Here is a 19,529-nt window from a genome sequence, read left to right as displayed (position 1 = left end):
CCTCCTCTCCAAACTAAAGAGTCCCAAACGCTGCAGCCTCTCCTCTTAGGGAAGGTGCTCCAGTCCCTCAATCATCCTTGTTGCCTTTTCTATCTCCTCAATATCCTTTTTGAGATGCGGCGACCAGAACTGGACACAGCCAGTACTCTCAAGTGCGATTCGCACCACTGCTTGCTTTTATATAAGGGCATGACAATCTTTTGCAGTTTTATTCTCAATTCCTTTCCTAATAATTATCCCACAGCATAGAGCTTCTTGCCTTTTTTCACAGCTACTTGCCCATGCATTGAGGTTGACATTCCCATGGAGACTATCAACTAAAGAGCAGCCCAAATCCCTTTCCTGACTGGATAGCACTGATCCTTGTAGCTTGGCATATGTGAAGTTTACTTGGATTTTTTTTTGCCCCTATGTGCATCACTTTACATTTTGCTACATTGAACTGCATTTGCCATTTCTGAAGGCCCACTCACCTAATTTATCAACGGTCCGCTTGGAGCTCTTACAAGTAATCCTTTGTGGTTCTCACCACCCTACATAATTTGGTATCATCTGCAAACTTGGCCACCAAGCTACCCAATCCTACTTCCAAGGTCATTTATGAATAGGTTAAAAGAAGGCACTGGTCCCAGTAAAGAACGGAGTTCTTGGGGACACCACTCCCTACATCTCTCCATTGTGAGAACTTCCCATTTTTACACTCCACTCTTTGCTTCCTGTTTCTCAACCAGTTTTTTACCCAATCCATAGGAGGACTTCTCCTCTTATTCCTTGATTAAGCTGAGTTTTCTCAATAGTCTCTGGTGAGGAACTTTGTCAAAAAAGCCTTTTGGAAATCCCAAGTAGACAATGTCCACTGGTTCCCCCTTATCCACATGCCTGTTTATACACTCAAAGAACTCTAGTAAGTTTGTAAGACAGGATTTGCCTCTGCAAAAGCCATGCTGACTCTTCCTCAGCAGGTCTTGCTTTCCTACATGTTTTATAATTTTATCTTTAATGATAGATTCTACTAATTTACCAGGAACAGATGTCAAACTGACTGGCCTGTAATTTCCCGGGTCCCCCCTAGATCCTTTCTTAAAAATTGGTGTGACATTGGCCATCTTCCAGTCTTCAGGGATAGAGCCTGATTTCAGGGATAAGTTGCATATTAAAGTGAGAAGATCAGCAATTTCATGCTTGAGCTCTTTAAGAACTCTTGGATGAATGCAATCTGGGCCAGGGGATTTGGTAGCATTTAGTTTATCAATGGCTGCCAGAACTTCTTCCTTGTCTACCACTATCTTTGCTAGTTCCTTGGATTCGCCTCCCAAGAAGCATGGTTCAGGTGCAGGACTTTTCCTCACCTCCTCTTGGGTGAAGACAGATGCAAAGAATTCATTCACCTTCTCTGCAATCTCCCTGTCATCTTTTAGCACACCCTTTGTTCCTTTGTCATCTAACGGGCCTACCGCTTCCCTTGCTGGCTTCCTACTTTTGATGTACTTGAAGAACTGTTTGTTGCTGGTCTTGATGTTCGCAGCCATGCGTTTTTCATAATCCTTTTTTGCCTCCCTTACAGCTAACTTGCTTCTCTTTTGCCACAATTTGTGTTCCCTCTCATATTCTTCATCATCAGTCAAACTGGACTTCCATTTTCTAAAAGACATTTTCTTTTTTCTGATAATTTCCTCAACCTCTCTTGTTAACCATGGTGGCTTTCTTTTGGACTGGGTGCTGCCTTTCCTAACCTGTGGAACACATTCCAGCTGAGCTTTTAAGACTGTGTTTTTAAATAACCTCCAAGCATCTTGGACAGTTTTGACTTTTTTGATTTTCCCTTTCAGCTTCCTGCACACTATCCCCCCCATATCATTGGTAATACTGGGACTTTCCTTAGTGGCCTTAATCACCTGCTATCCTTGCAGTCTACCTTTTAAAAAATTCAAGGATAACATTGATTTGGTCATTGACTATCGGTAGACGAAAGTCTAGGGGTTTCACTCCCTCTGCAGGGGCTGCCTTACTCGGGCCAGCCCCATTTGTGGTGGTCCCTGTGGTGGAGAGCAGGCTATCCACCCACCAGGACTTTCACTAGTGGCTTTAATGGCCAGTCCACCCTTGCATTTTTGCAGGGGTGGATTGGTTATTAAAGCCACTAATGAAAGTCCTAGTGGGTGGATAGTTGTGCAAAGTTTGAGGAAAGCACTGAATCAGTCATTGATGGCTGATAGACAGCAGTCTGCACCATCCCTTCACAATTTTTGGATAGTTCGGAGAATGTCAGCGGTTGTCCCCTTTTCTGTTCTTCATTGGCTTTTGGGAATGATTGCTCCAGGGCTATGCTGTTGCAAATGGCATTATAATGATTCATAGATTAACATATATGCTATATAGGAGAGTTAGCATTGTGTAGTGGGTAGAATCTCAGACAAAGATCTGAGAGACTTAGATCTTGAGATCCTACTCTGTCTTGGAAGATTGTTGGACCATCTTGGGCCAGTTACCAGACAATGTTGTTGCTGTGAGGATAAAATGGAGGAGAAAAGAACAGTATCATAACCAGACCACGGCCACACAGCCCGGAAAACACACCAGAACCAGTATCATAAGCCATTTTTGGTTTCAATTAAGGAGAAAACTGGGATATAAGTACCTACATAAATAAGGGAAACCAAATGGTTTCCAGGCAGCATCACAGTCTTTGAAGTCACAATTTGTTATCTGTGCACAAAATGTACCCTATTACCAGTATATTCTAGGTACCAAGTACAGTAGGCCCTTATCATGAAAGCCATTACATTACAGTAGGAGGTGGTAAACATTGAGAACAGGTTATGTTGCCTTCCCATAAAGCACCTTTCACATAGAATATGTCCTCTTTTTGTCTGTGTGCTAATTTCACGTACCTGCTAATACAAAATAAAGGTTAGACCCAAATCTGCTCATTTTGAAGCAGCTGCCTACAAATGTCTGTCACCACACAAGATAACTTTGCATCTGGAATAAGAACAATATGTTGTGTGACTGATTTGAACTTTCCCCTTGTTTCTCGTTAAAATGTAACAAAACATTGTGTTTGAGAGCATGGCAAAGCTGAATTTGTCAGTGAAAGAAAAGAGATCTGCAGTAAATCATAGCTATCATCTGGTGTTAGTTTTTTTTTTTAATGTATGGTAAATGTCATATAGACCCACAACCAGATTCATCTGCACAAAATTGTGCTGGTAAAACCAAGATAATATCTATCAATTGATGTGAACTGCTTGCTGATGCACTCATTCAGCCATCAACATTTTGCTTTTCAAAAATCCAATAAACAGACCTGCTGACCTCTGAAGTCTTCCATTTTTCCAAATTAGAAGGTATTTTCTTGGCTTGCAGGGGACATTAATGTAATGTTAATACATTCTCACATGACCGGCCTTTGGGTGCTGTTTGATAGAAAGGTCAAATTTAGGGTATTTATTTCAGTTAATCAGCTGTCCAAGGGGATTGGTATTCCAAATTTCAAGACTGTAGCTCCAAAGGGCACTTGCTTTGAGAAGGTAGCTCCAAAGGGCATCCGAACATATTAGATGAGACAACATATTAATGACCTTTTAGTGGCCTCTGACTGAAAGTTTGAAGTTTACTTGGGATTTTATGTGCACTAAGCAGGTGAAAGATGAGTAGACTAGATTTTAATTTCTCCATTGAAAAATTGACAGAAAGAGTCACCAGGAAAAACACCAGTCACTTTTGTAGGCAGGATAGATGCCAGATTATAGTAACACTATGTGTTATGTGTAATCTAGGCAATGTTACAATCTTGTAAATGTTCCAAAGCTAATCCGGGTCACCCCGGTTAGTATTTGGATGGCAGACATCCGAGGGATTCCAGCATCCTGATGCAAAGGCAGGCAATGGCAAACCACTTATCAATGTCTCTTGCCTTGAAAAACTCACAGTATTGCTGTCTGCAACTTGATGTCAATTTACACTCACATTAATTGTATGGGGGCATGAAACACATATTTCCAGCCAAAGCATCCAGATTGTTGATTGGGATTGGTCATTTGAAATGTATCAACGTGAAAAAGTCATCACTGATTTAGGTTGCTAGTTTCTGATCGCAAATAACATCTAATTCTATGTTATTTGCGATCAGATTTTCTGAAGTACTGGAGATCTTTTATGGTAGGGGCAGGGATCCATAATATAGTGCCAATAGGACCCGCCAGGTGTTTTTAGAACGTGAGTAAGGTGTTGTTATTGTTTTTTTACCCAGCAGAACTTCTGATTAGCAATTGATGGACTTTTGAGATTTGATTGGCTGTCAGCAGCACAGGGATTTTCACTGAGTGACTGAAAGTAAGCTGTTTATGCAAGAAAATATTTGAAACATTTTGATCATTTTGAAAAAGTGCCCTGTTGAACAACAATTCTGGTGGAAATGTTGAAGAGCTATTGTTAGTTATGTTAAACCTCACTGCTTGACATTTGTGGTTGGCTCTGCCACCTGTGGGAGCCAATTTCATGATTGTGCCCTCCACCGTGTGTCAGAATTCCAAAGGTGCCTTCAAAGTCAAAAAAGTTGAGGACCCCTGAGTTAGGGCTCTGTTCTGAGACTCTTCTCTGGATAATCCATTCTTCATATGTTACGTGACTGGTGATTGTAGACAATTTATTTCGGTAGTGACTTCTCAGTTAGAGAAATCCCTTTTCAAGGACACTTGTTAAATCCCATATTTACTCCTGAGCTTTAGATGATCCTGTTTCTTTTACTGATGCTGCTGCTTTTTTATTTGTAGTAAGGAAATAGTAAGAAAATAGTTTTCTTGTTTGATACTGTGCTTTATTTGTTTGGAAGCAGCCTTGAAAGTTTTATAGCAAAACCTGGGATGTATGTATATTTAAAGTTATAGTATGTATGACCACTGGCATTAAAATTGGAGGTTCTGTATCGTGTGCTTGGTCATCAGGCCACAATTAGACATCTCCACAATGTATGCAAATTTCTGGATCAGCACAGTTTGTTTTGTTCTGTGAGTTAGACTCTGAGTACGTGTAGGAACCTCTGGCCTCAGGAAATAGTATCTGTCATAACTGTGACCCTGGAACCTAAACATTCATGAATCTTCAGGTTATTAACACAATCCTTACCTGTGTAATTTATTTATTAATTAAAATATTTATATTCTGCATTTTCCCATGATCCCAAAGTAGCTCATTTGTCACAATTACATTACATTTTAATCCTCCCACTATTCCAGAATAAGTGATAATATGATTATATATCTCATTCTACAATCAGCTATTGCCAAAGAGAAAATAAAGAGTTGAATAAATGTTTGTAAGCACTTGCTTTAAGCATGTGATGTATGAATCAAAAATATTGACCATACCAGTCATTTCAAGTAGGATGGAAACAATGAGATTTTGGCACCATTTTTTTCCCTTGAGTGAGAAGCGGGACCTTATTTACTGCATTCTCATTCTTTTGGAAGACAGTTATTCTATGATGATAAAACTTGTTTGATTAGTTTACATAGTCAAGGGATTATTTCATATTTAAACAGCTGGAATTGAGAGTGAATGTTCCTGAATAAACAGAGGTTCTTGTGTGATGTAGGTTTCATTAGATTAAACTGCTTTTATAAATACTGAAGTCTGGATATCAAGATGTGCATGGACTGTAGAGCCTGATAAACAGAATCACTGGAAAAGAACACAGGCTGAGATAACTCGGGGATCCTTCCAGTGATGTACCGCCACAAAACAGTACCCGGGGCTTGCCCAACCCCTGCTATTGAACTTCCACTGCTACCGAACTCCCCCTGCCACCGCCTAGCCTCAGCCCCCCCCCCAACCCCTTTTCCTCCTCCAAGTGGCACTGGGCGATGGTGCAGTGGTGGTGGGAGTTTGGAGGGCAAAGGCAGTTTGGTAGCAGGGAAGAGTTTGTTTGAGGACTGGGTGCAAGGGGGAGAGGTGGCGGGAGCAAAAATGTGTCCCCTACATGACGCCTGGGTATTCTGCCCCCTCTGGCCCCATTAGTTCTGACAGTGGATCCTTCTCTGTAAAAATAAAGGTAGCAGATGAACTGTCTCTGAGACATCCTTTGTCATGTAAGAAAGACCTGACTAGAAGAACCATAATCAATAAACCCATAAGCCCTCTTGATATTCCAGTGTACATATGGACATCAAACTTGTATGTGTATTCATCTGTTTATAAGAAACCAAGTGCACATTTACTTCATCAATGAAACTAGGAACCAGTGGCTGAATAAATGTGGATTTTGAAGTGCTTGTTCAGCTGTACATGTGATGAAAGTACCATGAGAATTATACACTATGAAGAACCATCAAGGGTATATTATCGCACGTGAGTTGGCTGTTACTTGTGAATTGCACTATAAAGTTATGTCCAGCTGGCAAAACCTGTCGTTATGTTGTTTGCTGTGTTAGAGTCATACGTGGTCCTTTCAGTGGCCTTGCATGGGCTGTCAATTTCTCTGTTGATTTTTAGGACCATTTTTAATATTCTGCCCTGAAAGCAAATACTTTGAAAGTGCTTGACTATTCAGACCATTTCCCATCATGCTTGAGGCTGTGTCTCCTCACTCAAAGTCTACCTTATAAACTCAGTCTTGTTTACATGCTAAGGCTGTGTGTGTGTGTGTGTGTGTGTGTGTGTGTGTGTGTGTGTGTGTGTGTGTGTTGTTCACAAAGAAGCCAGTAAAAAGACATTAAATGGGACTACAGAGAATGCAGCAGGATAGATGATATACTGTGAAACGCCCACTGATTATGCCCTCAGTGGGTGCAACAGAGTGTATTAGCCACCCCAGCACCTTCTCTACAAGCCACCATTGTTAGTACCAGAACTTTTAAAGCAAAAAAAGCACTGTACTGAGAAGAAACACACACTTGCACACACAGAAGGAAAACCTGGATATGAGCATAGAATTCCTCGTGCCAATTGACGCCGTAGTCATCTCTTCCACTTATTAGCAGGGGTCCCAAGTTTGATTTGCTGTTAGGTGATCATTCATAAGTATATAGTGCTTATGGTATTTTGCTTTTAAAACTCACATGAAATCAATATTCTGTGTTTTCTTGAAAAATATAAGCAGCTCATTGTGATGCGTGAGTAGATTTTAAAATGCATAGAATACTGGCCATGAAAATGTACAGCTTGACCTGAGTAATTATGTGTCTCCACAATTAATACTTTTATTTCTTTGCTCATGAAGGGAAAACATTTTGCTCCCTGAATTTTAATATTCAGGGGGTAAAATGCAGTCCAGTAGTTTCCACAGAATAGCTGAAACTGTTCTCGTTTCACTAACTATCCCTGGGGATAGAATCAATCACTGTAGTAGAAAAGGGTGACATTTAAAGAAAGAAACTCGGATGAAAATGTCATGCTTAAAAAATTAGGTTTAAATGCACTAGTTCCTGATTGATTTTTATTGCACTCAGATGGATACAGTGATTGATTATAAGGCTTACAGATGTTTAGTACTTTTTTCGCTTTTCTGCTAATCAGAATAACCTAATTTTCAATGTCATTTAATGTACGATATTGAAGGTTATAATAGATCAAGTTTATAGTAATATGCAACAATTATATAATGAATAGTCCATTAGAACCAGGCAACATTCAGGCCCATTGTGTTGTTGAAATGGCCCAGATCACGTGCAGATGCTGTGTACATTGTATGAGGTCCTTTTGAGTGATGCGTGGCATTTTGGGTTTCTACTAAGCAGAATGTTGTTGGAGGATTTACAACACTGACAAGAGCAATACTCTAACACAGCATATTGTTACTTCTCTGCATGAACACGTTATTGGTTTTGCTTCTTTTAAGTATGGAAACACTTCACCGAGGGGAGGGTTGCCAGCTTTGGGTTAAGAAATTTCTGGAGGTGTAGAAGTGAAGCAAGACGAAGTCAGGGTTTGGGGAGGGAAAGGACCTCAGAACGGTATAATGAAGCCACAGAGTCCTCCAGGCTCCACCTGCAGATTGAAAACCCTGATCTAGACAAAAGTAACACCTTGATAAATGTATTAGTCTTCTTTTGTGTGCCAGCTTCTTAATTTTGATTTCCTTCTATAAATTTACTATAGGCTATGTCCTGGGTGTCATCTAACATGAATATTTTATGCGGTTCATTTCTTTGACCATGTATTTTGCTGTGGTTGTCCTTATATACAGCCACAAGGTGAATAAATGTGTGGCACTCTTACCTTTTTTTTTATTTTGTTATTTATTACTACCGGTAGGTTTAATATTGTAATGCTAAAAGCCTCCAATAATTTTAAATGCCAGATCCCTAAATATATCAGTCTATATTTATATTTGTATCAGTCTTTTTATATCACTGTGCAAATTCATTTAGGATGTTTGCGTTGCTAAGCTGTACCTGTCAGAGGTACTTTTGAGAGACTTATAGTTTAACCAGCACCATGTGTATTTGTCTGAGGTCATAAATGGGGTTGTTAATCTGAAGACTGCCTGAAGCCATTTCATCAATTAGCAGTATCTGATTTTCATGAACATTAAATCCCTTTCAAAAACAATTTTGACAAGTCTCTTAAAGACTGCCTGGTTCTGCAGTGCTGTTTTAATGCGGTATATTACACAGATGACCTCACCATATATTTTAAAATTAAAAGTGACGATAGCATCACTTCAGTATCATTCTCTCCTGTACATGATTGCTGGGCATAAAAAGTTCTGAAATAAATTAGACAGCCTCTTCACTTAACTTTGAGGAAATGGAAGCTAGAAGTATTGTCCAGTACTCACAACTGTCCCGGAAAATTGGGCCATGAAACTGAGCCAGTGTAGTACAGGGAGAGATCTGAGTGGCTTATCCTGCCATTGAAGTTCACTGGGTGAAGCTCTTGGGTTAATCATTGTCCCTCAAACTAATCTACTCCATAAGGTGGTTGTTGTTAAATAAAATTAGAAGAACTACCGGTATGTTGTGGGACCCTCTGGGTATCCATTGGGAAGAAACCCCAGTTATAAATAAATACATTCCTGTTTTTTCAGCATATCTTTAGCTGATGAAGACCTTTGTTTATTGCAATCATAGATCAGCCAAGATTGGTATATAGTTAAAGATATTAGCGCATCTACACCCAATAAAATTTCAATGCTACATAATAGCTGATTAGGAACGGAGGCTGTTTCCTTCCCCTCGATCAGTGGTGGCGAACCTATGGCACTCAGAGCCCTCTCTGTGGGCACACGCAAACAGAGTCACCCCCCCCCCACACACACACACACACATCTAGGCTGGCCTGGGCCGCTGGGCTCAATTATTAGCATTATACCTAAGACCGAGTTTTGGGGAAGCAGTGTAGGTAACCCTGTTAAGCACTGTTAAACCCCACTGATTTTTATGCAAAGAACTAAAGCATGATCCTTTACCTGGGAGTAAGCTCGGTTGCTGGCAATGGGGCTTGCTTCTGAGTAAACCCTCCTAGGGTCATGATTCACCCGTTGGAAGAGTTGCACGGTTGCTTCAAAGCAAAGCCACCAACTACCACCAAGCTTACTTCCGAGTAACGCACACCTCGGAGCCAACTGTTTTTTCTAAACTGAAACCTCAGTATTCATTGCCGTGTTAAATTGCCGTGTTGGCACTTTGCAATAAATAAGTGGGCCTTGGTCTCAAAAAGGTTCGTCATCACTGCCCTAGATCCATTTGGCAACGCATAGTATGAAAACATAATTTTGTGTGTGAAAAGCAGTAATGAATAAGAGAGAGGTTCTTTAACTTAGGACAGAGGTCCCTAATAGAGGTTTGATCTTACAGGCCCCTTTTGAATTCTGACATTGGGTGGTGGGCCTAACTACAAAATGGCTGCCTCAGGAGGCCAAGCCAGCCACAAAGTGTTAGAGAGAAAGAGTCATGCATAACTCTAGCATAACTCTTCAATATATCAGGAAGAAGTTCTAAAAGCTCTGTTTAACTGGATACCTTTTAAAATTTATTTATTTATTTATTTATTTATTTATTTATTTATTATATTTATATACCGCCCTCCCCTTGGGGGCTCAGGGCGGTGAACAGCATAAGCATAGATAGAGCACGCACGACTAAAACTAGAATCCATTGAAGATCTTGTGTAATGAAGATCTTGTGTAAAAATTTTGTTTTGTATACATACAACTTTTCCAGCAGTCATACAGTAAAGATCCTTGTGCTGTGATGGTAACTATTGCAAAAGAAACTTTTTAAAAAATCAGATTTTGTAAAGCTAGGCGAAAGCCCCACTTTCTAAAAACACTTGGGCCCCTTCCACACATGCACAATAATATACTTTCAATCCACTTTCACAATTGTTTGCAACTGGATTTTGCTATTCCACACAGTAAAATCCATCTGCAAGTGCATTGAAAGTGGATTGAAAGTGCATCATTCTGCATGTGCGGAAGGGGCCTTCACAGGCACCAAGAAAGTCGTAGTTGCTACAGCTATGACGCTGGGGACCCCAGCCTAGAGGTATCTTCTCAAAAAGTACAGGACAATATGGGTATTAAAAATAAAGCAACTTCACTTTTAAATATGGCCGTTTCAAATTCTGGCCATATCTTAATTTTAAAAACCACAAATCTGTCATCACTTCTCTGAAAAGTCATCAAGAAGAACCCACCCATACAATTGATGTAAAGCAAGAGAGGAAGAAGTTATAAGAAACTAACCACGCTGGCTCATATTAGCTATTTTGTCTACTCTAGCTCAATATAGGTGTTAAATTTGTAGTCCTTTATGAATGCGGTGTGCTGTGGTGGAAAATAACAGAACTGAAAATGACTTGGTCTTATAATTTAAAACCCGGAGCAAAAAAATATGAAAGGGAAAAAATAAGGTATGAATGTGTTCCGGTGTTCCTTCTTTTTAACAGCCTGCCTGTGTACATACCATTCCCAACACACACAGTAAAAACTGTGAAATATGGCAATACTTGAATCCTAAGTATTTAATGGCTATAAAAGTAAGGAATTCTTATATCAACATTGCTCTAGGCGTGTTAAATACAATAGTTAGATTCATAGTTGGCGTGACTTCATTAAAGGCTATGAACTTGCACTAGGGATTTGTGTGGAGATAACTAGCTGTGGGAAGATATAACTTATATAAAATACAATATACAGCATAATCACATATTCTGTATTTGCACAGCACAGCAGTTACAGCCACTTTGGGAACACTAACTTAGAATTTACTGATTTTGTGTGCTTATTTAATTCCCTGGTTTGCAGAAGAGCCTTGCCATTGACTTCTGCACTGAATGAACACTCTCTCAGAACATGTCTAATGTTTTTGTAATCCAGAAGCTCTTTGCTTCCTGAAAAAAAAAATGGATATCACACTCCATTATTTTCATCAATATGTGAGACTGATTGTTGCTTCACCAGATCTGACTTCTGGTACTTGAGTGGCAGTTACCTGTTGTTCTGTTTTTAAGGACAGCACAGTTGCATTTTTAAAGAGGTTGGAATTAAAAATGTTTTAGCTTGCGGTGTTCTCCTTAACTCAGATGCCTCATAATGTTGCAGGACACAAGACGTTCCGCTCACACGTTCCAGGCAGTCTTTCTCAGGAGGGTGCAGACTGTATGGCAGAGTTCTGGAAGGATTTTAACCAGGGTTACCCAGCAGCAGAGAAAGCATCAAAAAAAGTGTTTCCCATATAAATCAGCTCGTTTCTGAGAGTTCTTGGCAGCAGTTCACAAGACTGCCCTAAATGCGGTGTTTGTGTTCCACAAGCTGTTCAAAGCTATTGAGCTAAGTAACTGCTGAATCCTTATGTTTAGCAAATGTGTCAATCAGCTCATAGAAATACATGCAAATGGAGCTTGATTGCAGGATTCTTGCTGCTCCTTGAAAATGGGGGTAGGATTTAACATAAACTGCAAGCAGAGCAATCCTATAGTCCCAACTGTGCCAAGGTAATGCTCTCATTTGTGATCTGATGTTCAACAAACTTACAATAGCTTCAGAAACAACAGCTGATGTAGCAACATCAACCTGTGCCAGCAGGGTATAGAGATTAGGAGTGGTGGACTCTAATCTGAAGAACTGGGTTTTATTCCCCACTCCTCCCATGAATGGTGGACTCTTATCTGATGAGCTGAATTTGTTTCCCTGCTCCTCCACATGAAGCCTGCTGGGTGACCTTGGACCAGTCACAGTTCTGTCTGAACCCTCTCAGCAACACCTACCTCACAAGGTAGGCCTATTTGAGGTATAAATATACACTCTTATTCTTCACCTACCACTAGGATGCACCCTTATATTAACTGTATGACCATGCCAACTGTCTTCATGCACAGTGCATAACCAGAGAGGCACAAGGAGATCATTGCGCTTCTGCCTTCAGCATCCTTGGTCGTATGCTGGCTAGAAGGCATGCATGTAGAACCAGAGGCTTCCTAGTTCAATTCTTGCAGGCTCCACATAGACAAATTCCTCAGTACTGCACACAACATCTGTGAAGCAAATGTCATTTTACAGGCAGAGGTGAAGAGTTCACATGCATGAGGGAGAGGACAGCAACATGCTCAGGGCTGGCAATACAGTTCGTTACAGTACAGTTAGGTACAAAAGGAAACAGGTGACAGAGGTTCAAGTCGCTTCTTAGGGGCTTTTCAATGCCCTCCATAAGGCTTATCAGGATGCCTCAAGAGGCAATCTGACAACAGATTAGATACAACAGGGAAAGGGAATGGGGCTAGAATGGAATAACACAACTACAGGAATTGACAGAAGGAAGGTCCATGATGGCCTTTGTAGTCAATATCCCAGAATCCAAACCTTTGACATTGCCCTTTATTCACTTACCCATGCAACGAAGGGCTCCCAACTGAGTGAAAGATGTCCCACAGTGGTAGGTGTCCCTGGCACAGAGGCAAGTGCCATGCCTGGGACTTGGGCAGGCCAGTTGCTGACACAGCCCCCCCCCCCCCACCGAAACCACTCCAGAGAGAGCAGGGCCAGTGGAAGCCACCACCTGTGGCTGGGAGGCACTGCAAGAGCACACAGCTACCCCCCTCTCCCATTGCCTCCCGAAAACATGACAACCACCTCTCCTTTCACCACTTCCCAAGCCACAGTTAGTGGGGGCAGCTGAGGAGCAGAGGCACAGGCTAGTGAGTGGCACCACTGGAGACCAGATTGGTGACCAAACTGAGGAGAAGCAACCAAGGGAGAAGCTGGAGAGAAACAGTCAGGGTGGAATCAGGCTCCCTGAAGCCAGCCAGGTCTTGGCATCTGGGCAAAGGACGAGAGTGGGGCCAGGGAAAGGCATAGGAGGGGATGAGCAGCAGCAATGGGGGACAGGAAGAACAGCCAATGTGGCCAAAGAAGGACTGAAGCCAGGACTGGTGGGGCAGACCGGGAAGGCGGGGCAGCCTCTGTATGGGGAAGGAGAGTGCCAAGGAGGAATCCAGATCCCCTGTTCCCAATGGGGAATTGTGCAGATCATGAGGGAGAGGCAGCTGGTGAGTCCTCCTCCCTCTTCTCTGAGGTTGCATAGGGAGCCATGGCACTGACGTGCCCTGCGAGGGAACCAGTGCAGTAGGGCACCCTTCCTCATGGGGGTGTCACAGTAGGTCCCTGTTGTCTCACTGCCAGTCCCTAAATGTCTACAGGTGAGGCTTGCCCTATTGTAAAAATTGTAACAACTGTTCTCGGCTGTAGAGATTTTAATTGGAATATAGTTTGTTGGTTGAATATGAGTTGACAGTACATATCTTCCTTATAATGCATTGGGGAATAGGAGAGTTCCCCTGGCCTCCAGCATTTTGTACACTCATCCTTTTATTGGGGGAGACTGGGAGATATCTACCTTCCATTCATGTTTGTCCTGTGCTGTTTGGTGCAAAATGCCCCAATCTCTAAATTCCCATTGCCAGAGTCTCCACTCGTTCTTTATATATGTGGTTAGTGATGTAACCTCATGTCTTGATGTAGTTAGACCTTTACTCTCTGGTTCAGACTAATCATTGATGGTGTTCTGTGACTAGCTGCAGTTACCCAGAATCCATTATTCCACTGTACTTTCAGAGGCGAAGAGAATGAAGATGGTAAAAAGTGATTTTCTGGGATTGTTAATTGACTCCAATGGGAAGATATTAATTTATACCATTCCTTTCAAGGGTATAAAGTTATACTGTTTTTGGGGACAGGACAAGACTGCATGTTGTATTCATAGTATGCTTATCACCCCATTCTTCAGAAAGTGTTTCACATTGTTAGCCCTTCCAGTTCTTACTTGGTTAATTTGGTTTCTCTTCCATTGTACCTCAATCCATTCACATATCCCCTCCACATATTTCTACCACCTCAAAGAAACAGGCTTTTGCCTGCAGAAACTGTTGGTACAGTCAATCAGTTTGTCTCTAAGGTACCACCAAGTGTGACTTCTTGGTGGTAATACAGTGATGATTGGTCACCAAGGGGCATATTCTTATATGGGAATGGAAATTGCATCAAGGCGGGCATACATATTCAAATACAGCTCTTAAGAGAAAGCTGTTTATAGCACACTAACTTTGGCCAGTTTATAGCAAGTGGCATTCTGTGTGTTCTGTTAAGAACGAATTGTAATAAGGGAAGTTATATTCTGTGTCTAGTCTGTTGTTATATGGTGATCTGGGAAAGAAAGAAAGAAAGAAAGAAAGAAAGAAAGAAAGAAAGAAAGAAAGAAAGAAAGAAAGAAAGAAAGAAAGAAAGAAAGAAAGAAAGAAAGAAGCACTGAGAAAAAAGATGGACTTGAGGAAATGGGCGGCAACTATGTGCTGGTACTATGAAGAACACTGTTTATTTTCTCCATAATAGTGCATCTTCAATACCATTATGTTAATAAATATTTGAGAGAATGGATGGATTTGTGGTATAAAGTATAAGGTGATTTTATTATTAAACGTAACACTTCACCTTCAGACTTCCTCAGATATTGTACAAAATAAAGTCCTTTCTCCTGCAGCTGACAGATTTGTACCCTGATTCGGTTGATCACATTTTGTTAATCAATACTGTGTTAAATTTTTGTTTTTCCTTACCATGTTCAGACTCTGTTTGACTGTTAATGTTTTTAGCTGCAACAAAGAACAGTTAAAGGTAGTGCCATGACTGAAGCCATGTCTGAAATGCCTTTATTTTTGCCTCCAGCTGTCAGAAATGACAGGAATAAAAAGAAGAAAGAGCCTTTGAAGCAGGAGCTTATGGAGAACTATGAAATGACAGCCGAGCTGGATGATCTCACAGAAAAAATACGGAAAGCTCACCAGGAAACTTTCCCTTCCCTCTGTCAGCTGGGTAAATACACTACGGTAAGAGCTATTCTGTGGAGTTGTTAGGAAATGGGTAAAGAGGATGAGGGTTGGTGGGGTTAATGTTACAGACTCACAGACGTTTATTAACAATATTCTGTGCATTAATAATAAAACATCTCCCAAAATGCATGCCAATATCATCCAAGCTGTGTGAAACGTAGATAAGAGCAGGAGTGACTCGGGTCCCAATGCTGGATTTGAACAGGAGAATCTGACAAAGATTTGATAGACTCCTCTTGCTATGTTGAGTAATATAATCTCACTATCTATTTTGGGGGTATTTTAACCCCCCACCCCACCTCCCAAAAATACCCTTCATAGCCTGAACAGGTTTTTAAAGGCCTTCCAGGTACAATTTAAGGAGCATGTTCACTAAACAACCAGATAACATAAATTAACTAAACAACATAAATGAAATGTATTTAAGTAAATATGTTTAAATACATTTATTTAATGGACTGCTTCCCCATTTAGAATTTCTTAGAGATTTACCTGAGGAAGGCCAGCTAAGCTCACCAAATGAACAGTCAGTAGAATGTGACTCTTTTTCCTCTCCCTCCTACAAAAGCTCATAATGTCCCCAGTAACTGCTCCGGGGGAACATCAGGAAACATCATGTGAGGGGGAGGGGTCAAAGGTCTGCATGGGGCGCTGACAGAAATCATCCCGATTCTACCTATATCATGACATATTTCACAAGCTGTACTTTATCCTAGTGAGTATTAAACAATGGTTAGGCTGTACGATAGGCCTGTGACAGACCCTGGTTCAGATATTGGGCCCAGATGAACTAAGTATTGCTTTTGATCCAGACCTGTGTCTTGCGGCCAGCAAAATGTTTGAAAGGGTCCGTTTTCCCAGTCCCAGGAGCAAATGCAGCTAATACAGGAGGTTGGCTAAGGATCTACATGGACTGCGTTTGGCTTGGTGGGTGTGTTGGGTTGCCTCAGTCAAATGCTGCTGAATGTTTAGGAGTCTTGTTCAGCTGGTGAGGTAGAGTTTAAAGGCAGGATACAGACTACTACTGTGCTTGGTCTGTTGTGTTCTGCATTCTGAGCCAGAGAAGCATCAGAGTGCCTCAAACCAAGCAAAAAATGATCTATTTAGATGAAAAATAGTAAGTAAATAAAATTTAAAAATGGCCACATAATTGGATTTTACAGCATGACTGGGCTTTTCATTTGACAAAAATGCCACTAGGGTGTCTTACAGTATTATTCCACCATATGTCCTCCTTTGCAGTATTATGGGAAACGTGGTCCTTAAACTGCATGCATGAATGCTGTTGGAAAAGGTGCTCAATAAATTAACGGCAGTAAAGTATCCCGTTGAAGTCCTCCAGTTTGATACTTCTCAGAACCCATGGAGAGCGAGTCGTGGAGTTTCTGCTTCTCGACTACTTTTTTTATATATATATTAATCCCATACTTTATCTTTTGGCATGTTCGTGAACACTGGTGCTTCATTTTAGTTTTTCCATATCGAAGAAGTAGCTAAAAATGTGCTTGTTTTCAACAATACTGTTAAGGACCTGGATCACCAAATAAAAACTGTTAAAATGCTTTCTGTTTCCAGTATTCATAAAGGTAACACATAACAGTTTTCAGTCCGAGTCCCTATGGATGTTGCAGGCAGGGCAATAAAAGAATGAGTTCACGTTGTATTTTACTAACTACCTCTTGGTTTGTCTAACAGCCAATATAGATTTACATTTTTGTTCAGGCTCCAGGGCACCAATTTAAAAGCAGCAATGTCAGCCTTCCCTGGTGCAGTATGTGTGCGGGGGGGGGGAGGGGGGGAGCATGATAAAGGAATGCTCATAAGATCTTGATCAAGATATTGTTCACACTTGCTGGTTTTATACAGTATCCTCTTTCCAGATGGATGCCCTATTGTACAAGGATTTCCTGCTCAAGGCTTTTCTCTGTTCAGTTCTGGTTACTGCCATTTTTCCTGTCAGTGGCCAGTTAAATGTAATTATAACCTGAATGGCTGAATATCTTGATCTTACTCCTCACGCCCTTCTGCAGTGTTTTGCGAGGGTTCTTGTGAATAATATTAAATAAGCTTTAAGGAAGCATACTTGCAGACTAAAGGAACTGCTTCAGAACAACCCACAAGAAAAACGTCAGCATCAGAATTAATAAGAAGCACAGATTGCTCTTTGTGAAGGAAATGGTTCCAGGGATGTCTTGTTTTGCTCGTTATTGTTGTTCTTCCTGGCCAAAACTTATACACAACTCGTAGGGGACTCAAAACAGCTTCTGTTGGTCAGGAAATTACCCATGCACAGGCCTCTTGAGAGGACTTAAAGCCCCCAAGTAACTTTGGAAACCCTTTCCTTTATTTTTAAACTGACCAGTGTGTTGTCAACGTATATCGTTGCAGTGGCCTGCTTTCGAAGAATTCTTCCCAGCCACATTGACAGGTCCATGGTGGTCTTTTCAACAATATCCAGAAATTGCCTCTGGCATCCTTCAAAACATTCAGTTTCTGTGCCTCATTTCTAGTCATCAGGCTTGTCCTGCTTTTGAGCCTCCGGCACGGCAGTGACACACTCCTCATTTGTCTCTACTCAAACATATATGAGTTAATTTTCACCCAGACCCATTAAAGAACACCATTACATAGTAGGTGCAGTCATTTGACCATTTTAAAAGCGTTGGGTGTTTGAGCATTTTTCTTCTTCTTTTGCAGCTTTTGGTCACTGGGATTGCAATTTCCTGTGAAAGACTGGGGAAGGGTTACTTAACTGTACTATTTCCCCTTCCCTCCAAAAGTCACCACTTCCAAGCTGATTTTACCTGCATACCTGTATATTTCCTCCAGTGGGAGCTTGGAAATGGTGGTTTTCAGCATGGGGAGAAAGGAAGATTACTCCTGGCAGGCTTCCTCTTCAAAATAATGCATACAACAGTTGTAATGTGTAGGAAAAAAGGCCTTTAACCATAACCTGTAACTATTGACGACAGAATTGCATACTAATACAAGAGGTGCCAGGCTGAATAGACCAGCTAATCCAGCATCCTTTTTCATACAGTGACCAAATAGATCCCCCATTTAAGCAGGACAGAGATGCCAAATCTTCCCCATTCTGCTGCCCTTCTGAACTGATATTTAGTGGCTTACTGCTGTTGAACATAGTCATCGTTGCACACAGCCATCAATGAATCTATCCTGCATGAATTTGGGTAATCCCCTTTTAAAGTCAGCTAAGCAGATGGCCACCAGCATATCCTATGGCAGTAAATTCCACAAGTTAATTACTGTAGATTAGTTGTACTGTCCTTAGTCTATCCTGACTCTACTTCCCATCCAGTTCACTGAGTGCCCACAAACTCTAGTATAATAGATGAGAAAGAGAGAAAGTGTTTACGCATGCATAATTTTATACATATCTGTCACATCCCACCTTGGTCATCTTGGTTGCTCTTGCTGCATTTTTTTCACGGATTGGTCCCACACTGAGAGAAAGAAGATACCCCCCCCCCCAGTCTTGGGGCTACCCCCAATTTAAAATCATTTTTTCAAAATAAATGGAGGGGTTAAAGTGTGGATGGGAGGTGGGGAAAAAGAGAGATGGGGAAGATATTGACAGAGGAGGGTGGGAGGCAGCAAGGGGTAAATTGTCAGAGAAGGGAAGGGTGAAATAATATACCAGGGAGATTGATGGAGAACGTAGAAAGAAGATGGGTAAGATTGCCAGGGAAGGGGAGAGGGGAAAAATGAGTGGAAGATTACTTGATACAGGGTTGAGAGGGAAGGGAACAAAGGTGGGGAGGATAGAATGCACCCTTCTCACAATTTATTTGTGAGTCCCCACTTGTCAGTTTCTAATATGAGGACTCATCCTTTTAACCCATGAATACTGGGTTTAAGAGACTTTGGAGAGGGACTTTGTAAAACAGTTTTTGTGAGTTCCAATTATACAATGTCAACTAGAATCACTCATCCATGTATTTTGCTAACCCTCTCAGAGAACACTTACAGTAATGGTTGGTAAGATAAATCGTCTCTTTAAGGAAGCCATGCTGGATAATTTAAATTTAATTTGGATAAAAATAGACTGAAATGCTGGAAAGTTCACTATGTTTAATAAAATTGCACACTGTGGCCTTAAATAGTTGTTTATGACATACTTTTAGTGGCAAATGAATGCCCTGGAAGCATTAAACATTGTACACTGAGACAATGAGATCATCCTC

At 41.1% G+C, this 19,529-nt stretch overlaps 1 protein-coding gene across 4 annotated transcripts in view; it reads left to right on the top strand.

Annotated features, from left to right (window-relative positions):
- The window catches only part of RARB (retinoic acid receptor beta), a 400,206-nt gene that overhangs the window by 360,007 nt on the left and 20,670 nt on the right, over positions 1 to 19,529 (top strand). For all 4 annotated transcript variants that reach the window (XM_048511371.1, XM_048511372.1, XM_048511373.1 and 1 more), the window contains one exon: positions 15,161 to 15,321. In XM_048511371.1, the coding sequence (XP_048367328.1) occupies positions 15,161 to 15,321 (161 nt within the window). The remainder of the gene's footprint in view (positions 1 to 15,160; positions 15,322 to 19,529) is intronic.

This window comes from Sphaerodactylus townsendi, linkage group LG11 (genome assembly GCF_021028975.2).
Source record: "Sphaerodactylus townsendi isolate TG3544 linkage group LG11, MPM_Stown_v2.3, whole genome shotgun sequence".
NCBI classification, from domain to species: Eukaryota; Metazoa; Chordata; class Lepidosauria; order Squamata; family Sphaerodactylidae; genus Sphaerodactylus; species Sphaerodactylus townsendi.
The sequence above is the reverse complement of the archived record's forward strand: the minus strand, read 5'-3'. Positions and strand labels throughout refer to the sequence as shown.